This window comes from Engraulis encrasicolus, chromosome 23, assembly GCF_034702125.1.
Source record: "Engraulis encrasicolus isolate BLACKSEA-1 chromosome 23, IST_EnEncr_1.0, whole genome shotgun sequence".
Taxonomy (NCBI): Eukaryota; Metazoa; Chordata; class Actinopteri; order Clupeiformes; family Engraulidae; genus Engraulis; species Engraulis encrasicolus.
In genome coordinates this window covers 20,602,053-20,621,484 of record NC_085879.1, presented here as the reverse complement: position 1 = coordinate 20,621,484, position 19,432 = coordinate 20,602,053, and the positions used below count along the sequence as shown (strand labels likewise).

General features: G+C 42.5%; 2 protein-coding genes across 5 annotated transcripts; one reads left to right on the top strand and one right to left on the bottom strand.

The window, feature by feature from the left end:
* Positions 1-356: 356 nt before the first annotated feature.
* On the bottom strand, positions 357-6,061 carry LOC134439860 (uncharacterized). Of its 2 annotated transcripts, none has more exons than XM_063189761.1 (4): positions 5,800-6,061; positions 2,290-2,653; positions 1,494-1,619; positions 357-1,158 (listed from the first exon to the last, which is right to left on the bottom strand). In XM_063189761.1, the coding sequence occupies exons 1-4, from the start codon at positions 6,042-6,044 to the stop codon at positions 754-756; spliced, it is 1,140 nt and encodes a 379-aa protein (XP_063045831.1). In that variant the 5' UTR covers positions 6,045-6,061; the 3' UTR covers positions 357-753. The 2 variants fall into 2 exon arrangements, with proteins under 2 accessions (XP_063045831.1, XP_063045832.1); XM_063189762.1 differs by having other exon boundaries at positions 5,784-6,058.
* Positions 6,062-6,524: 463 nt separating this feature from the next.
* On the top strand, positions 6,525-18,058 carry cnot7 (CCR4-NOT transcription complex, subunit 7). Of its 3 annotated transcripts, none has more exons than XM_063190628.1 (7): positions 6,525-6,663; positions 7,764-8,015; positions 8,639-8,832; positions 10,823-10,984; positions 13,363-13,507; positions 13,818-13,928; positions 15,379-18,058. In XM_063190628.1, the coding sequence occupies exons 2-7, from the start codon at positions 7,899-7,901 to the stop codon at positions 15,508-15,510; spliced, it is 861 nt and encodes a 286-aa protein (XP_063046698.1). In that variant the 5' UTR covers positions 6,525-6,663; positions 7,764-7,898; the 3' UTR covers positions 15,511-18,058. The 3 variants fall into 3 exon arrangements, with proteins under 3 accessions (XP_063046698.1, XP_063046696.1, XP_063046697.1); XM_063190626.1 differs by having other exon boundaries at positions 6,525-7,217; XM_063190627.1 differs by having other exon boundaries at positions 6,525-7,519.
* Positions 18,059-19,432: the final 1,374 nt, after the last annotated feature.

Sequence of the window (19,432 nt, the reverse complement as noted above, 5' to 3'; positions counted from 1 at the left end):
GCTTAATAGTATTCAGACTTCAGGTTGATGGAGTTTGTTTGCCAGAATAAAGCATACTCATTAGATTTTTCTCATTCCAATAAGTTAAAGATTCAGGTTTTGGATTTTCTTCTTCTATCAGGCCTACATCCTGTGTCTGTGTGATGTATGGTACGATGAACTTCATTGCCTGAGGCTATCATCTGTGTGTGTGCACAACTCTGTCCAGCAGAAAGTCCCAATGTAGGGGAAGTGGAGCCAAATACATGACACGAAACACAAAGTTTTGGGGGGGGATATTTACAGAGGTTTATTTACAAGGCTGTGGGGTTATTTACAGGGGTTATTTGCAAAAAATGGTATGATGGGCTATTTACAGGAGGTATTTACAAAAAAAAGGGGGGGGGGGGATTTACAAAACATGGGATGGGGGTATTTACAGGTGTGGAGTTGGGGGGTGGGGTATTTACAAAACACGTTACAGACATATGCACAGGAACAGGGAGAATACAGTAGGACTGACTACACATTGCAAAAATGGTGAGACAACTAGGAAGGCAAGTCACTGGTGGGCAGGGCAGGGCAGGGCGGGGCAGGGCAGGGCAGGGCAGGGCAGGACAGGACAGGACAGATGACAATCACAGACGGGGACATGGGGCACACACACACACACACACACACACACACACACACACACACACACACACACACACACACACACACACACACACACACACACACACACAGACAGACAGGGGGGGACAGGAGCACAGCTCAGTTAGCTGCAGTGGCCCTCCTTCTGAAGCAGCAGCACAGGAGTCTTCTGAACCAGCTCTTTCCTCCTGCGGCTGCCCTCTCCTCCCTGGCTGCCTCCTTGGCCTCTTTTTTCTCCTGCTCTGCCTTCTTCTTCTTCTCAATGTTCTCCGCCTCCCTCCTGGCCTTCTCCTCGCTCTTCCTCTGTTTCTTCTGTGCGGCGACCCATCTCTTCTCCGCTTCTTTGAGCAGCCTGGCATGAAGCTCCGCTCTCTTTTTCCGCTCAGCCTCCTGCCTCTTTGCTTCCTCCTTGACGTATTTGGCATGCAGGACCTGGCACTTGATGTACGCCCTCCCCTCAAGCTCTGACTCTCTTCTCTGTTGCTCCAGAAGGTGCTGAAGCATCTTCTCATGCTGATAGTACTCCTAAAACAATGGAACACAAGAAAGGTCTAACTAAGGCGCAATACTGGTCAAGTAAATCTGCATGGCCATCACATGAGCTTGCAAATGTTTTTTTTTTATGTTAATGCATCACTTTGTCATTATCTTGTTTTTTGTCTCTCCATTGACTCCCACTTTACTATGTTTTATTGGGTGGTAAATAGGATGCTGTAAAACCAATTTATCACCTCTAGTTCTAAAATGACATTGATTATCACATCATATAACAACAGTAATAGTTGGTGTATGTCAGATTATAGTTACTTTTGTTATCATAGATGTAATTGAAGGGCAGCTGTCTGTGCGCTCTTAGTTACCTCCAAGTGGTTGTACAGGCGGGGCATGTCCTCCTGGATCCTCCTGGTCTCCTCCCTCAGGCTCCATGAAGAGAAGACCATCGGAACATCAGCATTATCACAACTGGCCGGGCAATCCCATGGTGCCTAAGTAGCAGAACAACACACACACACACACCATGTTTGTTTGTTTGCAGATGGGGGTAACAACAACGTTTCATCTATGCATGTGTGTGCAATGTGTTTGATCTGTCCAGTGTCTGCATGTAGTATGCAGAGAGTGCAACAGTTTGATATTGTCCAATGTCTGATGCAAATAGGCAACAGTTTGTTATTGTGTACATGTCGATCATCAGACCCCCCATTTTGACCTCCCATTCCAATCCTATCACAATCAGTCATATGTGGGTTACATAGCCAAAAAAAACAAGATAGTGTGTGATCCACAGAGTGATTTACCATGGCACGTTCCTACATTCTATGTCTTGAGGTACACTGTGCAGGAAATTGTCAAAAAAGGTACTGCGACTATGCTGCTCATTGAAACTGGGTTGCCTATTGCCAAATTTGATCGTTTCATGAAAGTTAACTAGGTAATAAACTAATATTTTCTAGTATGGCCCAAGTAGTCATTTTTGCAGCTAAAAATAGCTATTTCTGGAAATGTTTCAGTCATAATGAATACTTGGAATTTGATGGTGGTGGTAAGTATTCATGAAAAAGGTAACATTAGTGAATGGGTAGCATGAATTCTGTAAATAAACAACTAAAAATCTTACACAGTGTACCTGTAACAGTAAGTCCTCTAACTACTTACCACCATCCACCGAGTGGCCTGCTTCTTTAGGTCGACCAGCAGTCGCTCGTACTGGGCTGCGCGGAGGAGGGCGGTCTGCTTGCGCTGCCCATACAGCTGCCTGGTCACTGAAGACACAAACCGAAACAGCTTCTTGCGCTCTGCGTCCACAGCAGCCGCTGCAGACGCCCTATGCTGCTGGCACTCCTCCTCCAAATGCGCCCTCTGCGCCATCCAATCCGCCTCCAAAGAGGCCTTTTCCTCTCTCCACGCCGCTGCCAGAGACGCCCTCTGTTTCTCAAACTCCAACTCCAGAGAGGCCCTCTGCGCTTGTAACTTTGCCTCCAGAGAGGCATTTTCTTCATTCTGTTTAGCCTCCGTCACACTGAAGATAGATAGATAGACAGACAGACGGATAGATCCATAGACAAACAGACAGATAAATATTTTATACTGTATCATTATCATTACATTTCACTTAGCTGACGCTTTCATTTTACTCAAAGCGACTTACAGTTATTATTTGTCAGGGTATTGGTTACAGTCCCTGGAGCAATGTTGGGTTAGGTGCCTTTGTGACGGAGGTCATCTTGCACCTGTTCGTCCCCCTCTGGGCGCGAACGTGCAACCTCGACAACTACATAGGTTCGGAAATGGGAGGCACAGTACGATACCGCTGGACTAAAGGACCAGTCCCCCAGCCCAACGGCATTGATACTGTATGAGACTCAGGGAGGTTTACTAACGTTCCATGCCAACTCTGCTAGTTAGCCTCCGTTACACCTTGCTCAAGAGCACGTCAACCATGGAGATGTAGGGAGAGGTCAGGGGGGATTCACACCTGCAACCCTCAGATTGAAAGACACACTATCTAACCACTAGGCCACCGCTGCCCTAGGCTATGGTTGCTGGTGTCCTGCAAACTTTCCAGAGACACCCAGCTGCTGACACTCTGCTGTCGTGGGACACCCAACTGCTGTGTCCTGGGATACCAAGTTGGTGTCCTGAAACACCTAGTTTACTGTCCCAAAACACTCAGCTGCTAAAGGTTATGATAATGTTAAATGCTAAGCGAATACTTGGCTAATGTAACGCTAGCTAATAATATTTAGCTTGTGCTAATACTAATAAGTGTTACTGCTGGTTAAAAAGCAGTGGCCGGAACAATTGCATACATGGCCCAGGTAAAATGCTGGTGAAGTGAAAGCCCATTGGGAGACTCCAACTCCCATTGTCATTGTGACACAGCACACAACACTGCACATGAAATTGCATTCATGCCACACTCGTGCAATGGGGCAGTGCAGCAGGTACGGTAGGCCTATACTAGTCATGGAGGAGGATGGGGGAGAGCACTGGTTAATTACTCCCTCCACCAACCTGGCGGTTTGGGAGTTGAACCGGTGACCTTTGGGCTACAAGTCTGACATTCTAACCGCTTACCCATCACTGCCTATAAAAGATGGGCCCCATCATTCAGCCTGCCAAGGTCAAAACCATCAATACGGGAGGGCCCTGGGTCCGGAGCAAATGTCCTACTTGTCCTGTATATTAGCTATGCCCCTGAGTTAAAGTAATGCTAATGCTTTGCTAATGCTAAAGCTAGCATTCAGGTGTAGCTAATGCTTACCAATGCTGCTAATTCAAGTGAATACAAACTAATGCTAATCTAATGTAGGGTAATGGTGATGCCAATTAATGCTAAAAGACAATGAAGGTAGCCTGATAAACCAGCCTAAATGGATTGGATGTCTAATTTAACTGTATTAAATTACCTAACTGTATTAAATAACTCACCGCATTAGCATTAACAAAACTGTATAATCTAAGCATTAGCATTAGCTAGCACTAACATTCACCTTTCAGCCTGACAAGGTCAAAACAGGGCTCCCACCATCAATACAGGAGGGCCCTGGGCCCAGGGGCAAATGCCCTGTCTGCCCTGCCTATTAGCTCCGCCCCTGAGTTAAAGTAAAGTTAATGCTAAAACTAGCATTCATGTTTAGCTAACACTTACCAATGCTAATTCAAGTTAATACCAGTGTTTCCCATACATTGAGGAAACTATGGCGGCCCACCATAGTTTAAATTTGGCCGCCATAGTTTCCGAAAATGTAAAAAAAAATAAAAAAAAAAAAAATTTTTTTTTTTTTTTAACTTTTTTTTTTTTTTTTTTTTACGATTTCCGTTTTTGTTAAAAAAACGATTTGAATTACGATTTCCTTCGCATTTTTCTCCTGGATTAAATACATCCTATAGAGAAAACTACAAGTGCTTGAAAGACAGAGGGATCAAAAGCTTAGTCAAGTTGTTGTAGTTAACTTGGGTTTGGGAGCAATTAAAAACATTCAGAGAAGGGACAGTTGGGATGAGTTTACTAACACTCCCCAGGCTTTGCTTTACAGTTGTAATGAGTTAGGTGACAGGCCTTCATTGACACGGCAGAGGAGACATCGGGCTGTATATAGAAATGAATGTGAAAAGACATAAATGTGTAATATGTTGTTCAGCCATTTTAATGGGAGGAATTTTGAAAAACTGGCCAGCACCCCTCATGTAGAATGTGTACGCCTGTGTGTGTGGGGAAAAGGCATAGCCTACCGTCTTAGACCCTTTTTGTCTATGCGTTAACAATGTCAGAGTACTCTTAAATTCTTATCTCGGCTCATATTTTGTTTTATTATTTTTTTCATGACATAGACCCCTGCATGAGGGACGAATTAAACTGTTGTAAACAGAAATGATTCACTGTACTGCATTTTTTTTTTTAAATGCACCCCCCCCCCCAAAGGTCCACGTGACCCCCCCCCCCCCCCCCCCCCCCCCCCCCCCGGAAAAAAATATCATGGCTGCCCCCATAGTTTCCAAAATTTCTGTGGGAAACACTGTAATACTAATCTAATGCTTAGATAATGATAATGTTGACGCCAATTAATGCTAAAAAGACAATGGTTAGATGTAAGTAAAGTAACTTAACTATGTTACGGTAAATAACCCACTTAACATTAGCTAACATTAGCATTAGCATTAACAAAATGTGAGTAAAATCAGAGATTTTTTTAGGAAGGAAATCTAAACTCTCTCTGGTATAATCTAAGCATTCGCATTAGCGAGTAGGCCTACTAACATTCACTACACATAATAAATAACTAGCATTAACATTGGCTAAGTTTTAGCATTATTAATGCTAACTATTAGGCCTATGTAGAGCTAAGTAGCGTCTGGCTCATACTAATGCCACAGATACTCTAGGAATACATAAGGGCTGTGCTAATGCCTAACAAATGTTGATGCTAAATACGCTAATGCTAAAGCTAATATTTATTAGCATTGTTAGGTATCCCAGCTACTGCTAGAGATTGAGCCCCGCAACACAGTAGGCCTATATTTATTTTACATAGGCCTATAGGCTATATTAGCCTATCATGTCATGTTATATTATATTACATTACATCACATTACATTACATTTTATCACAGACATTACATTATAGGCTATATCGTTATGACACGCACGCGTGCGCACACACACCTGCTCTCCTCCAGCAGGTTCTCGGTCTTCAGCGCCTGCTGGTGGTGATCCTGCGCCACATCGCCAAAGGCTACACCGAGGAGATAGCGTGCGCGTCGGTTAAGGGTGGACAAAAAGTCCGGGTACTGGTCCATTGGACCCCACAGATAAAAACTCTCCTTATTATTCAAACTGTTCGAAATGATACTGAATCGTGATTGTCGGGCTATTTTATAGTCACGCACGCAACCGAACGTTTGCGTCATAATAGAGCACTTATTATTTCCATTTTGATGCAGTGTATTAGGTTTTTATAGAAGTCTGTGGGCTTTTACGATTCAGGCGTTCCAGAAGAAATGGTAGCCCACCATAACCTCAAAATGGTGCACAACAACACAAATATGAAATAAATAAATACATTTAAAAAAGAAAAACAATATCATTATGAACAATGTGTTTCATAACTTGGGGATGAATCGCGCAAATGCGTCAGCCTGGTCATTTCTCAATATGTGATATATTTGAAATGTGAATGTCTCACAACATATTTAAATATTGAAAGTAAAATAAATGAATGATATCAAACCAAGTATTCCCCTCATTTGTTGTTGTTGTTGTGTGTAAAGAGGCCCTCTTTTGGTTTGTATTTATTTATTTATAATTGTAGGACTATTTATTTATTTTTATTTCATTTTAGGGCCCCTCCTTTGTGGTTCAAAGGTTATCCCAGTAGTGGCGTCATTGTCATGCGCAGTAAGTGCCCAGAAGTGGCGTCTGTGTGGTTTCAGGGATATTGGAAAGTTAGACGATATAATAAACTACAGAAAAAGACGTGTATTGCAGAGTCAGTTTAGGTGCAACGTGCACAGCCTTGTTTGAGAAGAGGTAAGTTCTGCCTGTTTGGCCAGGATAGAAGTTGCCTCGGCAGGACAGGACATAGCCTATTTATGGCAAGCGTAGGGAGCTGCTCAGCCTTCTCCAGATAGCTCTAGAAATTCTATCACATCTAAAGTTTGCGATCTTGCTGCATCAGCACTGAGCATAACGCTAAGATGGAAATGTCCATGGCATGCATTCTACAAACTGACAATACACTACCTAGAAATGTTCTAATAACGACCTCAAGTGTGACTGATGAAAATGCTAGCTGACTGCGGTAACTTCAGTAGATATGACTAGCTGATGTTAGTTTTGCCAGAAGCTGTGTAGCGTAGGTCAAATGGATATTTCCCTTTGTGGACATCAAAACATGCTGGGTTTAAACGGTGAAATGACAGGAGTGTCTTGTCAGCTTGTTGCAGCTCGTGCTCTGAAAGGCAAGCATGGGCGTATGTCGATATTTCCCTCCTTGATTTGTAACCACGGTTCTAACGTTTGGTAGCTAGCATGTTGAGGTCTTCATCTTTCTGTAACGCACGGTCTACGTCAAAGCATCTCAAGTAAGTGTGCTGCATCGAAAGGAATTGCATAATCATTGTTCTACACTAATTTGTGGTTAAGACGACGAGTTAAGCATAGCGGTGATGACCAAAACAACTGCACTGACTCACTGGGCATAGACTGCAGAACTAAGCTTACAAAAGTTTGATTGACAGTAGGCCTATGGGCACTGGCAGGCACAGATGACCGGATATAGTTAAGTGTTAAGTTATAGTTGGAGAAAACAACCTAGATCTGGTGGGTTATTATTCAAACTGTCGGATGCAAACCATCACTGAACTCAGGATAAGGCTCCTAAGATGTAGGTTGTCCTGTCAATTACATTGAAAAAAACAAAACAAAACAAAAAAACATTGTCATAGCACATTCATCTGCAACTAGCAAAGAACGAAGTCATGATATTTCTCTGCTCTAACAAAAGTTACTTGTTTTAAGGTTGCTGCCTATAGAATTACAGACTTCTAAAGCTTTCCACTAATGCTGAACCTCCCTCCATCCATTTTCCCTTCCATCCTTCCTTTAATGCTCTATCCTTCATCCCTCAGGTGTTTTTAGGTAAGGTGAGGCATCTGGCTGTAGCAGGCCCATGAAGGTTTTTTCTTTCCTCCACCTACGCGTACTAGTAGCAGCGCTCAGCTTGTGATGCCGGGCGACTGAGTCGGAGCGGTCGCACTAGCACTATGCCTGCAGCCACCGTGGACCACAGCCAGCGCATATGTGAGGTCTGGGCCTTCAACCTGGACCAGGAGCTGAAGAGGATTCGCCAGGTCATCCGCAAGTTTAACTATGTCGCCATGGTGAGATTGCTTTGCATTACATTACATTACGTGACATGATGTGACATTATATGACACTTAATAGACAGTTTCACCCTAAACGACTAATAAAATGGGTCATCTGATACTAATACACAAAAACACTGAAAGAGATCATAGCAGGTGATACGTAAGTGCAACTTTATGCTCTTTTCCACTGCCGGTTTTCTGGTAGGCCTACAGCTCGACAAAGCACGACTCGGCCGCCACTTTTTGCTTTACGACTGAGCTGTGTCCTGCTGTAAGCCTACCAGAAAACCGGCAGTGGAAAAGAGCCTTATGTCCCCACAGTGAACTTGCATTGCATGACATGACAGTTAATAGACAGTTTTACCCAAAACGACTCGCAAAAGGGTTCACCTGACAGCCATGCAGAAAGACACAGTTAGCATTCACGGCAGGTCATGCACAAGTTCAGCTGTGTCACCATAACAGAAGAAGACGTCTCGCAGCAATACACAAAGATACAGATTCAAAGATCACAGCAGGTCATATGAAAGTTCAACAATGTTGCAATGGTGAGCTCACAATATATTACATTTAAAGTGACACGCATGACAATAACGTCTATTCTGTTATCTTTCTTGTTACGCATGTTCCTGCAGGATACAGAGTTCCCTGGCGTAGTGGCCAGGCCCATAGGCGAGTTCCGCAGCAACGCTGACTACCAGTACCAGCTGCTCCGGTGCAACGTGGACCTGCTGAAGATCATCCAGCTGGGCCTCACCTTCATGAACGAGCAGGGCGAGTATCCACCCGGCACCTCCACCTGGCAGTTCAACTTCAAGTTTAACCTCACGTAAGTACGAGAGAGAGTAAGTATGAGTACGCTGCCTTGGGTTCTCAAACAATTGTGTAGCGCAGGTGCTCTTCGAGGGCAAGGGTAGGAATCTTAAACATGAAATGGAAGGATGCTTCTGAAGCAACTCTGCTTGTGTGTGTGTCAAAACGTGTCGTAGTGTGTGGCACTAATAAAAAAAGACAATAAAGTCTTGTCAAAAAACTGCTGGGATCCGTGCCGCTGGAGTTCTGAGGGTTAATAGCAGAGTTGCCTCGGGACCTTCTTTTTTTCTCACATAATTATATTTTCAAGTGACACACTTGTAATGGCCAAATTGGCTCATTTTTACTTCATACTGTACTCGAGTGTACTGTACTCTATTCTACATTTCCCACTGGCTTGATAGGACGCATGTTTAACCCATTGGCGCCTGAGCCAGTTTTTAGAAAAGGTCCCCAATGCCTGAGGGTTTTTTGAGATAAGAAAAATTGGTTGAAAACTCCTATGAAAAATTCAATATCTCAGCCTGTGGAACACATATGGACATGGGACAAATTGCATTTAAAAGGTAAAATCCTCTGCTTTCACGGGATTATGTTCATTCAGCATTAACACTAACACATATTCCTTTAAAAAAATCATATCTCATAGTCAAATGATTGAAAAACGTTTCATGTGCTTTCAGGATAATGCTTGATGCTATTTATTATAAGCTATTAGGCTACTATTGCTACTGTTACAATAGCCGACTATAACTAGGCTAAATCATAATAATCATTATTATTAGGCCTATAATTATTAGGCAGTCATTTCTGCCATAAATCGGGGGACATTTGTCTGATACAGCCACTTGCTCTCCCACCGGCGAGTATGGACGTTTTATTCCTCCAAACGTTATGCAGAGAGACCGATGAGCAATTTCATATCCTATTTTGAGACGGGGCTCCACTTTGAGCTGGATGTGTGGCCGCGCGTCTACAATTCGCATGTCTACCGTTGTCTGCCTCACCAATAGGTTATCACCATATCCTAAAGTTCCTCAGTGAAAATATTCTGAAATATATCTGAAGGACGTGCTTCCTCAGATATTGGCACCTTCGCCAATTGCCCCGAGTGTCGGAGTGAAGTTTTGGTAACGTCGGGGGCGAAATCTAGCTGACTGTCTATTTGGAAGCCACTCGCCCACCTCTTCATGCGGCCGCGGCAAATCACACTCCTGCTCTCTATCTAAAGGGTCTTCAATCATATTTCCTTTCCTCGATTAAAATTTCTTCATTACCTTTCAACTGAACATCACGTCCGCTGTAACAGCGTGTCTTGCGAACCACAGCCTTCTTCTTCTTTTTTTTTTTTTACCTGTGTGAAATGGCTACAACCCACGTCTGCAGAAGCAAGCGTAGTTGATTGCGTTTGACATTTTTGTCGACGAATCAAACTTTTTTTTTGCTACATGATCTTTAAAAAATCGAGAACATCCACCTCTTGTGTATTTGAACAAAACATTGTGCATTGCATCTCTCATGCGTCTTGAAAATATTGACAAATCAATAATGTTGCGTTTTGCAACAACCGGCGTCAGGGCCAATGTTGCGTAACGCAACAACCGGCGTCAATGGGTTAAGGCACCAATTCTGCTAGCAGGTGAGTGAAGGAATGGGTGGTCAGACTGATCGTTGATTCTAGCATACAAGAGTCATGTCATGAACACAAGCTAGACATGTGAATGTGTCGGAGAAAGAATTGTAAATTTGTGTATGAGTGTGAGAGTGAGAGAGATATTATTGTCAATGTTTTAGTTCAACTGCACATTGGAGACTTGTCAAACGCCATTTCATACTTCTGCGCTAACCCTGTTTCATAGATTGTTGACAATAAAGTACACTTGACTTGACTTTCCCTCAGAGAAAGGGGTTGACGACACCAATTACCCAGACCTCATTCTGGAGGAGAGTTGCAGTTTGCGATAGCCAGGCCAAACTGTCCTCCAATCTTGTCTCGTGTCCTGCAGGGAGGACATGTACGCTCAAGACTCCATCGAGCTGCTGACGACGTCGGGTATCCAGTTCAAGAAGCACGAGGAGGAAGGCATCGAGACGCTCTACTTTGCCGAGCTGCTCATGACATCCGGCGTGGTGCTCTGCGAGGGTGTCAAGTGGCTCTCCTTCCACAGGTGAGCTTGACACCCCCAAACAATATTCACCCAGATATGCCCCAAAAGGACTACACCCCAAAAGGAAATCACTTCTACAGTTGCAAGTCCACACCCAATCCACCCATAGACAACTCAAATTATTTTGCTTCTACAGTGTAAGGTTCACACTCAACCAACGTCCAGCCTAAAGGGGGATTCATACTTGTCGTGACTGGCGCTACCCTCCTTCATACTTCACTCGCGACCTCACTCGCGACCTCACTCGCGCCGTCACGTGACCCAAAATGACGTCACACGCCGTGTCGTGAGCTGCCGTGGCGCGACGTCGTGCACCCCAGATATTTTGTAACTTGTCGTGCGCCACCAGCGACCATACAGTATAGGCAGACAAAGCAGGAGTTGCGAAGAGAGGCTACAACTACTGTAGGCTACTACAGAATGGATCATGCATCATTTTGAGGATAATAAAATGTCCTAGAGAGTTATTTTATCTTCTCTCTTAAATGTTGTTCAGTGAAACAATTGTTTACTTTGTTCAGAAGCACGTTGTGTTCGGCGATATATTTAAAAATTCTGCCGCCAGAACAATGCTCTCACATGGTCTTGGAATGATCTGGCAATGTAGGCTACAACAAAAAATATATGTTTCAATGTGGTAAGTCACAAGTCAGACGTTCAGTAGCCCTACAGCAGCCGTGTTTGGCTTTCTATTTTATACATCCGTAGAAATCACGCTGCGAGTTGCGAAAGATACTGCCGTTTCTCTCATGAACAGCAGAGGGCACTTCCGACAATGCGAGCGAAAGCCTTCTGAAGTATTGGCTCGTTCAAAAAATCGAGAATCCCCAGAAAGCCGACCTAAAACCTCGGGAAAGTGGGAGTGAACATTTGGTGACGCAATGTCAGATCGATAATTATCGAGGTTGATCTCTGGCGGAAGTATAGAAGAACGAGTTCCCGAGCTTGTGTTTTGTGTGACGACACACGCATCATCAACATGGCGCCCATGCATGCAACTGACATGTAAACAGTATCATAAATGCTAAAATATCATCTTGTAATCACTATCAACAGCACCAGTCAATGTCATTCAATTGCAGATGCACATATGTCAGTAATGCTGGTCTCTGGCTGTTTAATTTAGCTTACTTCAGCTAAAATTATATGTCGTGGGTGTGGAGGCTCAAGGTGAGGTGAAAAAAAGAAAAGAGAACCAAAACAAAACACGCATCAATCCCGATTGTTCCGGGATCAGTGGCGTTCATGCGCCAAACTCCAGAACTCGATTGTCATGTGAGCAGTGTCGTCAGCTGTCTCGAGAGGTCCCGAGCTGGTGAAGGCAACATATGAATAGTCTGTCGCAAGTGATGACGTCATTAATGGTTCTCGCGCCACACGCGACAAAATGCGCACGTGAAGTATGCAGAGCCCTTAACTCGGCTGTTGTCAGATTTATGTGGTACTGCAAATGTCCACCAGAGGGCTTAGTTCCAAACATGGATCTGGGTTGACCACCCTTTTTGTGAAGCCTTATGCATTGTTCCAGAGTGGTGGGAACTAGTGTGTGTGGCATTCTACTAGCTGAAATGCATTGGAACAGTTGTTGAATCGAGATCTTCAAGTCGTGAACAGTGGCCACTTCAAAGCACCCCAATTTCACCACAGTGGAAATTGTGATGTAAATACAACACTGGCAGCGCACAAATAACATATGAGATAACAAAAAAATCTGTGAATATACTATGAATTGGCTAATAACGAAACAAGCACTTCTAATGACGAAATGCGGCAAAATGAGTGCCTATTAAGTTTATACCACTTTGTTTATGAATTTGCGCAAAGCTTGGACATATGGTCAGCTATGTTTGGACCTCCAATCAATGTTTGCAGTTTGGCCACTAAATGCCACAGAAAAAGAATAAGGAGAGGATCACAACCCCTTAGGAGACCAGACTTGAGCATACTCCTTTACATTAGTGGCGCATGTTTTCATTTATCTTGGTCTACGTTGTACGTAAGGTCACACAGTAAGCATGTTCCTGCCTTGAGATACACGGGTCCCCAAAATAGACCAGTTCCACTGGGCAAGTCCACAAGCAGTCCATGGGTACCTCAAAATAGACCCAGAAGCCCTCAGAGGAAGTAGTAGTAGTAGTACTTGTCGGAATTTTTCAAATGTCAGGCTCAGCTAAGTTTACTCATTGCCGGTTCACTTGAAGTGGACTGCAAGTGTTTTTTTTTGTTTTTTTTTTGTTCCCCCCGTAATATGTACTGTATTTGCTTGATAATGAGTCTGTTCATTTATTCACATTTTGGTGAAAAGTTGAATGATATCCTATACAAGGAAGTGTATTACAGATTTTGAATTTTGTTTCCCCCCCCCTCTGTTTTTCCAGTGGCTATGACTTTGGGTACCTTATTAAAATCCTGTCCAATGCCAACCTGCCGGAGGAGGAAGCTGATTTCTTTGAGATCCTCCGCCTCTTCTTCCCCAGCATCTATGATGTCAAATACCTCATGAAGAGCTGCAAAAACCTCAAGGCATGAAACAATATCTGTAATATTATACATTGTATTTACTTTTCATTTTAATTTTACAGCGTTTCATGCACAGCAGCTACTTGCAGGAGGTGGCAGAACAGCATGTGCCATGAATAGCTTTGTAATTTTAATTATAGCCATAAGGCTAATTTCCATCTTTAGTCCTTAGACAGCTCCCTAAAAAGGAAAAACACATGTATACATTTCATAATTATTTTATATGATTTGAAAATATGTACTAATAAATATGTTTATTGTGTGTAATGTATTTGTTTTATTATTAATGTTTAAACTTGAATGCTCTTAACAGGGAGGCCTGCAGGAGGTGGCAGAGCAGCTGGAGCTGGAGAGGATCGGGCCACAGCACCAGGCCGGCTCGGACTCACTACTCACCGGCATGGCCTTTTTCAAGATGAGGGAGGTACGACCTGTGTGCGTGTCAGGCTTGTACGAAATTCTGAATGGAAAGAATTTCAATTCAAAACAATGCCATAATACTAAACTAGGTGGTGCCATTACCTTGAATTTCTTTGAATTTAACCCATTGACGCCTAAGGCACCTGCAAAAAAGGGTGCTGAATGCATGAGCCCTTTTAAGGAAAAGCTGCCCTCAACCTATAAAAACCTAAATATCTCAGCTTCTGAAGCACATAAAAATATGCACTAAGTTGCATTTAAAAGATAAGACTCTCATCTTTCATTAGAATGTGTTCATTCATCTCAAACAAACAGAGATTTTGAACAAAGTTGTCTCAAATCTCATGAGCCTGAATGTTGCGTAATGCAGCTCCAGGCGCCAGCGCCAATGTTGCGCATCGCAACATCAGGCATCAATGGGTTAATCTACACCACCCATTGAAAGTACATAGAACACCACCACCTAGTGTTTGTATTATGGCATTACTTTGAATTGAAATTCTTTCCATTCGGAATTTCGTACAAGCCTGGTGCGTGTGCGTGCGCGTGTGTGGAGAGGATCTCTACTCTTCTGTTCTTGGTTTGTTCTTTTCATAAGATTTTTATTCATTCTTTCAGTGGTGCTGCCCCAGAGAATAGTGTATGTGTTGGAAACACACCACACCGTCTGTCCTTCTCAGAAAAAAAACTGTCCTCAGAAGCTCAGAGGCATTTTGTATCTTATTTTTGAACTATGTGTGTTTTGCTTGCTCTTAAGTATAGTCTTACTATTCTCTTCCGGTTCTTGTTAGATGCTCTTCAAGCACCACGTCAGTTAAATGATGGTGGATAGTGCTCGTCTGATGTTTGACCGCTGTCCTCGGCTATGTTGTTGACAGATGTTCTTGATGTTTGAATATTGTTGTTGTAAATGATGTTAACTAGTGCTGGTCTGATGTTTGAAAACTTTTCTCTTAGTAAGACTACATTTGCTGTACGATACTTTTGTTTTTCTGAGGTGCTGGCCTCTTCTGAATTCAAACATCAAAGAAAGAATTCAAAAATCAAAGAAGGATTTTGGAACACTGCTCCAGGTTTTATTTGAGGAAGTGATGCTTCGGCCCTCTGGCCTTCTTCAAACTGAACACTGTTCTCTGCCTGTTGTTGCCAGATATTCTTCGAGGACTACATCAGATGGTCTGGTGTTTCAATCAATGAGAATATACAATTAATAGTTTGACTTTGAACACTGTTTTTTTTTCACCTGTTGTTGCCAGATGTTCTTCGAGGACCACCTCAGCTGGTCTGGTGTTTGAACACTGTTCTCTGCCTGTGGTTGTCAGATATTCTTCGAGGACCACCTCAGCTGGTCTGGTGTTTGAACACTGTTCTCTGCCTGTTGTTGCCAGATGTTCTTCGAGGACCACCTCAGCTGGTCTGGTGTTTGAACACTGTTCTCTGCCTGTTGTTGCCAGATGTTCTTTGAGGACCACATTGACGACGGCAAGTACTGCGGCCACCTCTACGGTCTGGGCTCCGGCTCCTCATACGTCCAGAACGGCACGGGCAACGCGTATGAGGAGGAGGCTAACAAGCAGCAGTCCTGACCTTTCACCCTTCACCTCTGAACTCCGCGAGCCCTAGACCCTGACCTCGGCCATAGACCGTACACACTCGAGGCCATAGAGCACTAAGCCTCCATCATGTTCATCGGTTCATTTCAGCAGGATGAGATGGTGATGGAGGAAGAGGAAACGCCAACAGCGACATTGAAGACAAGTACTGTAGATTTGCCCTTTTACCCAAAATCTTGTCCTTACAGGGTTGGTTAAAAAAAACAAAGTCTAAAGAGAAATTGAATTGAGAAAGTAGAAGTTGGCAACGGCTCCATGCCACTCCAAAAAAAACAACAACAAAAAACACTTTTCTGGAATACAGAGATCAAGCATTTCAACATTATTTTCTGTGAAAGCTCCTTGAAATGGCTTCTGGGTTATTTTGAACTTCATATGCAGTATGTATACGGGGGCATCGTACAAACCGCAATTTATATTATTTTTGTTGGTTGCATTTTTTTTTAAGAAAGAAAAGAGACTGTTTTTGCACTTTATAAGCTCATTGGCAGACTTGTATACGAAGCTACAAGAAACTGTTTCCTCTAAGTTGCCTTCTTTCACTTAATACTTGGTTTCAGTCCATTGTTCTGAAGGGCAGAGAGGAGTGATAGTTGAGGATAGTTGATGACGTTCTAGTTCATGTTCTCACCCCAACAATATCTCAGCCTTAAAAATATGCTACCATTTGTGTCCTTTGTAGTTAACTTGCACAACATTTGTTTATTCGTTTGTATGTTTGGCTAGTTTGTTTGTTTGTTTTTTGGCCAGCCGTTGGGCTGCCGAGTAGCTACGAAGTCGCATCATGACGTTCCCTGGTTAACAGGATTAGAGACGTATTATATTGTTTTTTTAATAAATTATTTTATGAAGGGATCTTCCATACATACACACACAGGAAGAGAAAGAGAAACTGAGGCACATGTGTTTTATAATTTAGCAGGACTGAATGCTGGTTTTGACAGTAGGTGTGGCAAGGATTGGGATTCTTAACTGCCATCAAGGAATTAATTACATAAAATGTTGTACATTTTTCATGGCTATAGCCCATTTTAGATTTTGAGGAAATGTTTCATTTAAGGATTGTGCTGTGTTTAAGTAAGAAGACCACCTTAATTCCCTATTTATTAATTGAAAAAAAAAAATCATAAGAATTATGTCTTCTCCTGCCTGCCGACCCATTAGTTGTGGGACATTCGTCTGCGCCAGGCGTCAGTGAACAAAGTTCAACAGTGTTTTTTTGTTTATTATTATTATTTTATTATTTTATTTCCTAAGACTGTTTCCCCCCCTCTTTGTTTTCTTTGTAACAAAAAGGTATTGCCAGTCAGTCAATGCACATCCTGCAGGTGTTTGAACATTAACACTAAACATGGCACTTGTTTTCCGAAACTAGGCCAAGCTCTCTTCCAATGGCCTGTCAGGGCTGTGTGTTTTCGCTTCGCATGGCCCAGTGCAACCATATATCATAAATTGTCTACCGTTAAGTGGTGCTGTAAGATGTCCACCTCGTCACAGATCAGCCTTCTTTTACTGTAAAGGTCCAGTGTGATATTGATGTAGTAGTTTATATCCAGAATGTAGGCTGCCCAAATGTCATGTTTTTCATGAATATTTACATCCGCGATCAATGACCAGGTACGTATTATGGCTTGGAAATCTACACCTTTCGTACATGAATAGGCGGGTCTTCTCCATGCAAGTCCGCCATTTTGAATTTCCAGTCATGGACATTTTTGATTGCGAACTCTACTCTGGTCAGACCAGTGAATACTTGTACTAATACTAATAAGTACATATTCATAAAATAGATAGAATTTGCAAATGGGTTGCATACACTTTGAAAACCAACTGCAAAAAGTATGCACTGGCGATGATGCAAAATCCATGTGTTGTTCTATGTCCATGAATTGTACACACTTTTGGTTTCTTTTCTTCGTGTGGAGTGGTGTGCCTCATACTGTACACAAGTCTGTGAACATCCATGGGTGTTGAAAACATGAGGGCAAAGGTGTGGGGGTAAAAAATAACTAAATTCTGATTCAAAAAGTCAGCTTGCATGTATATCGTTGCAGTTTGGAATTTAGCAAGGATTATAATACGACTATAGTGTATAGAAATAACTTTCTTTTATAGCTTCTTTGCAACCGTGTGCTTGCCTTGTCCACGTGGGTGTTTTGCATTTAAGTGCTTGGGGCATGGCACTTGCAAGTTGAAAACCTGAGTCGCAATCTAGTCTCGGCTGACGACTCCATACATTTTTCATGTGCGAGGCAAGGCCTCTGACCGTCTGGTCACTCTCTTTACACTTCCAACGTGTGACGACAGGATTGATCTTAACAATCATTGAACACAAGAACACAAGAGGTGTGTTTTATTTTTTGTTTGTTTGTTTTGTTTCTTTTCTTTTTTGTTTTGTTTTTAGAGTGTGTAAATAAAAAGAGCTGTGTTTGTTTTTCTAACACTATTATTTGAGCATGTCAAATTTGTATGTGTATTTGTAGACCTTGGTTTTATAGAAATACAAGAAAATGTTACAAGACATTGATTGCATGTTGTTGTTTTTTGGTGTGTGTGTGTGTGTGTGTGTGTGTGTGTGTGTGTGTGTGTGTGTGTGTGTGTGTGTGTGTGTGTGTGTGTGTGTGTGTGTGTGTGTGTGTGTGTGTGTGTGTGTGTGTGTGTGTGTGTGTGTGTGTGTGTGTGTGTGTGTGTGTGTGTGACAAAGTCAGATCTTGATGGAATGTGTGCTGAGGGGGTGGATGGGCCGGACAAAGCTGTTAGCCACCCTGAGCATACATACTATACCTTCACCAGTCTCACAGAGTTTGAGAATAGCTGTAAAGTACACGCATTTTGAGCATTAAGTGAACAATAGTGGTGAAACTTGTCAGAGACAGTTTATGGAGCCATGTTTTCAGTGTTATATGCTAGTCTTTAATCACCACCTTGCCAAAAATAATTGCCTAATAAATAGGCAGTGTTTCGCCAAGATTGACTTCTGTTGCCTATGTTCACCTATGATAGAACCACCTAAAGAGTGTTGTGTTAAGTGTAAATCGTGATGATGCCCTGTAAGTTGCCTATATCAAGGTGTATCGTGAAGAGAGCATTTAGGCAAAAAGCCAATTTCACAAAATGACTTGGGTGATTTGTTTTTAAGTGAGGTATTTGCAAAACTAACTAGCAGATGTTGCCCGACTTCAAATGCTGTGTGGTAGCTAAGTAAGTTCAGTTGGGAACAGAACATAGTGAATATTTGTAGCCTATGATTGTAGAACTATGATATCTCCTGACAAATGAGGTGGTATGATGAAAGACCTTATTGTGCTTGGAATACAAGAAAAAAAAAGACAACAGAAGCGGGGCGATTTCATAGGTTTACTGAAAGCATTCATTACAGACAATTCAGACCATTCAATTCATTATCTTGAATCATGGTATACCTTAACCATCAGGGTCATGATCAGTAAAGCCCAAATGAGAGTCCAGCCCTTGAACAAATTGATACCACTCTCTTTGGATCGGTCTGCATAAGGGTGTCATGAAACTGTCATAAGAAAGACGTAACGCATGTCATGAACATGAACGGTACATCATTGAAGTTCATGACTGCTGTCATAATGTGTCATTTGGTTTTTGGAATGTCATGACACCCAAAACATGCCAATTTGACATTCCAAAAAACAAATTACGCAGTAACAACAATGTGTCATTAATAATGTCAATAATAATCAGTAGTGTGTCTAATGTTCCTGACATGATGTGTCATGACATTCTTACGTCAGTTATATGACTTCTTTATGTATACCCCTTTCAACTAAGGTGCCATCAACAAATCTTTAGGTTTTTACTGTGTTATACATTTCCAAAGGTTTTGGCATATTCTTCAGGAATTAATGACACTGCTCTGTTTATC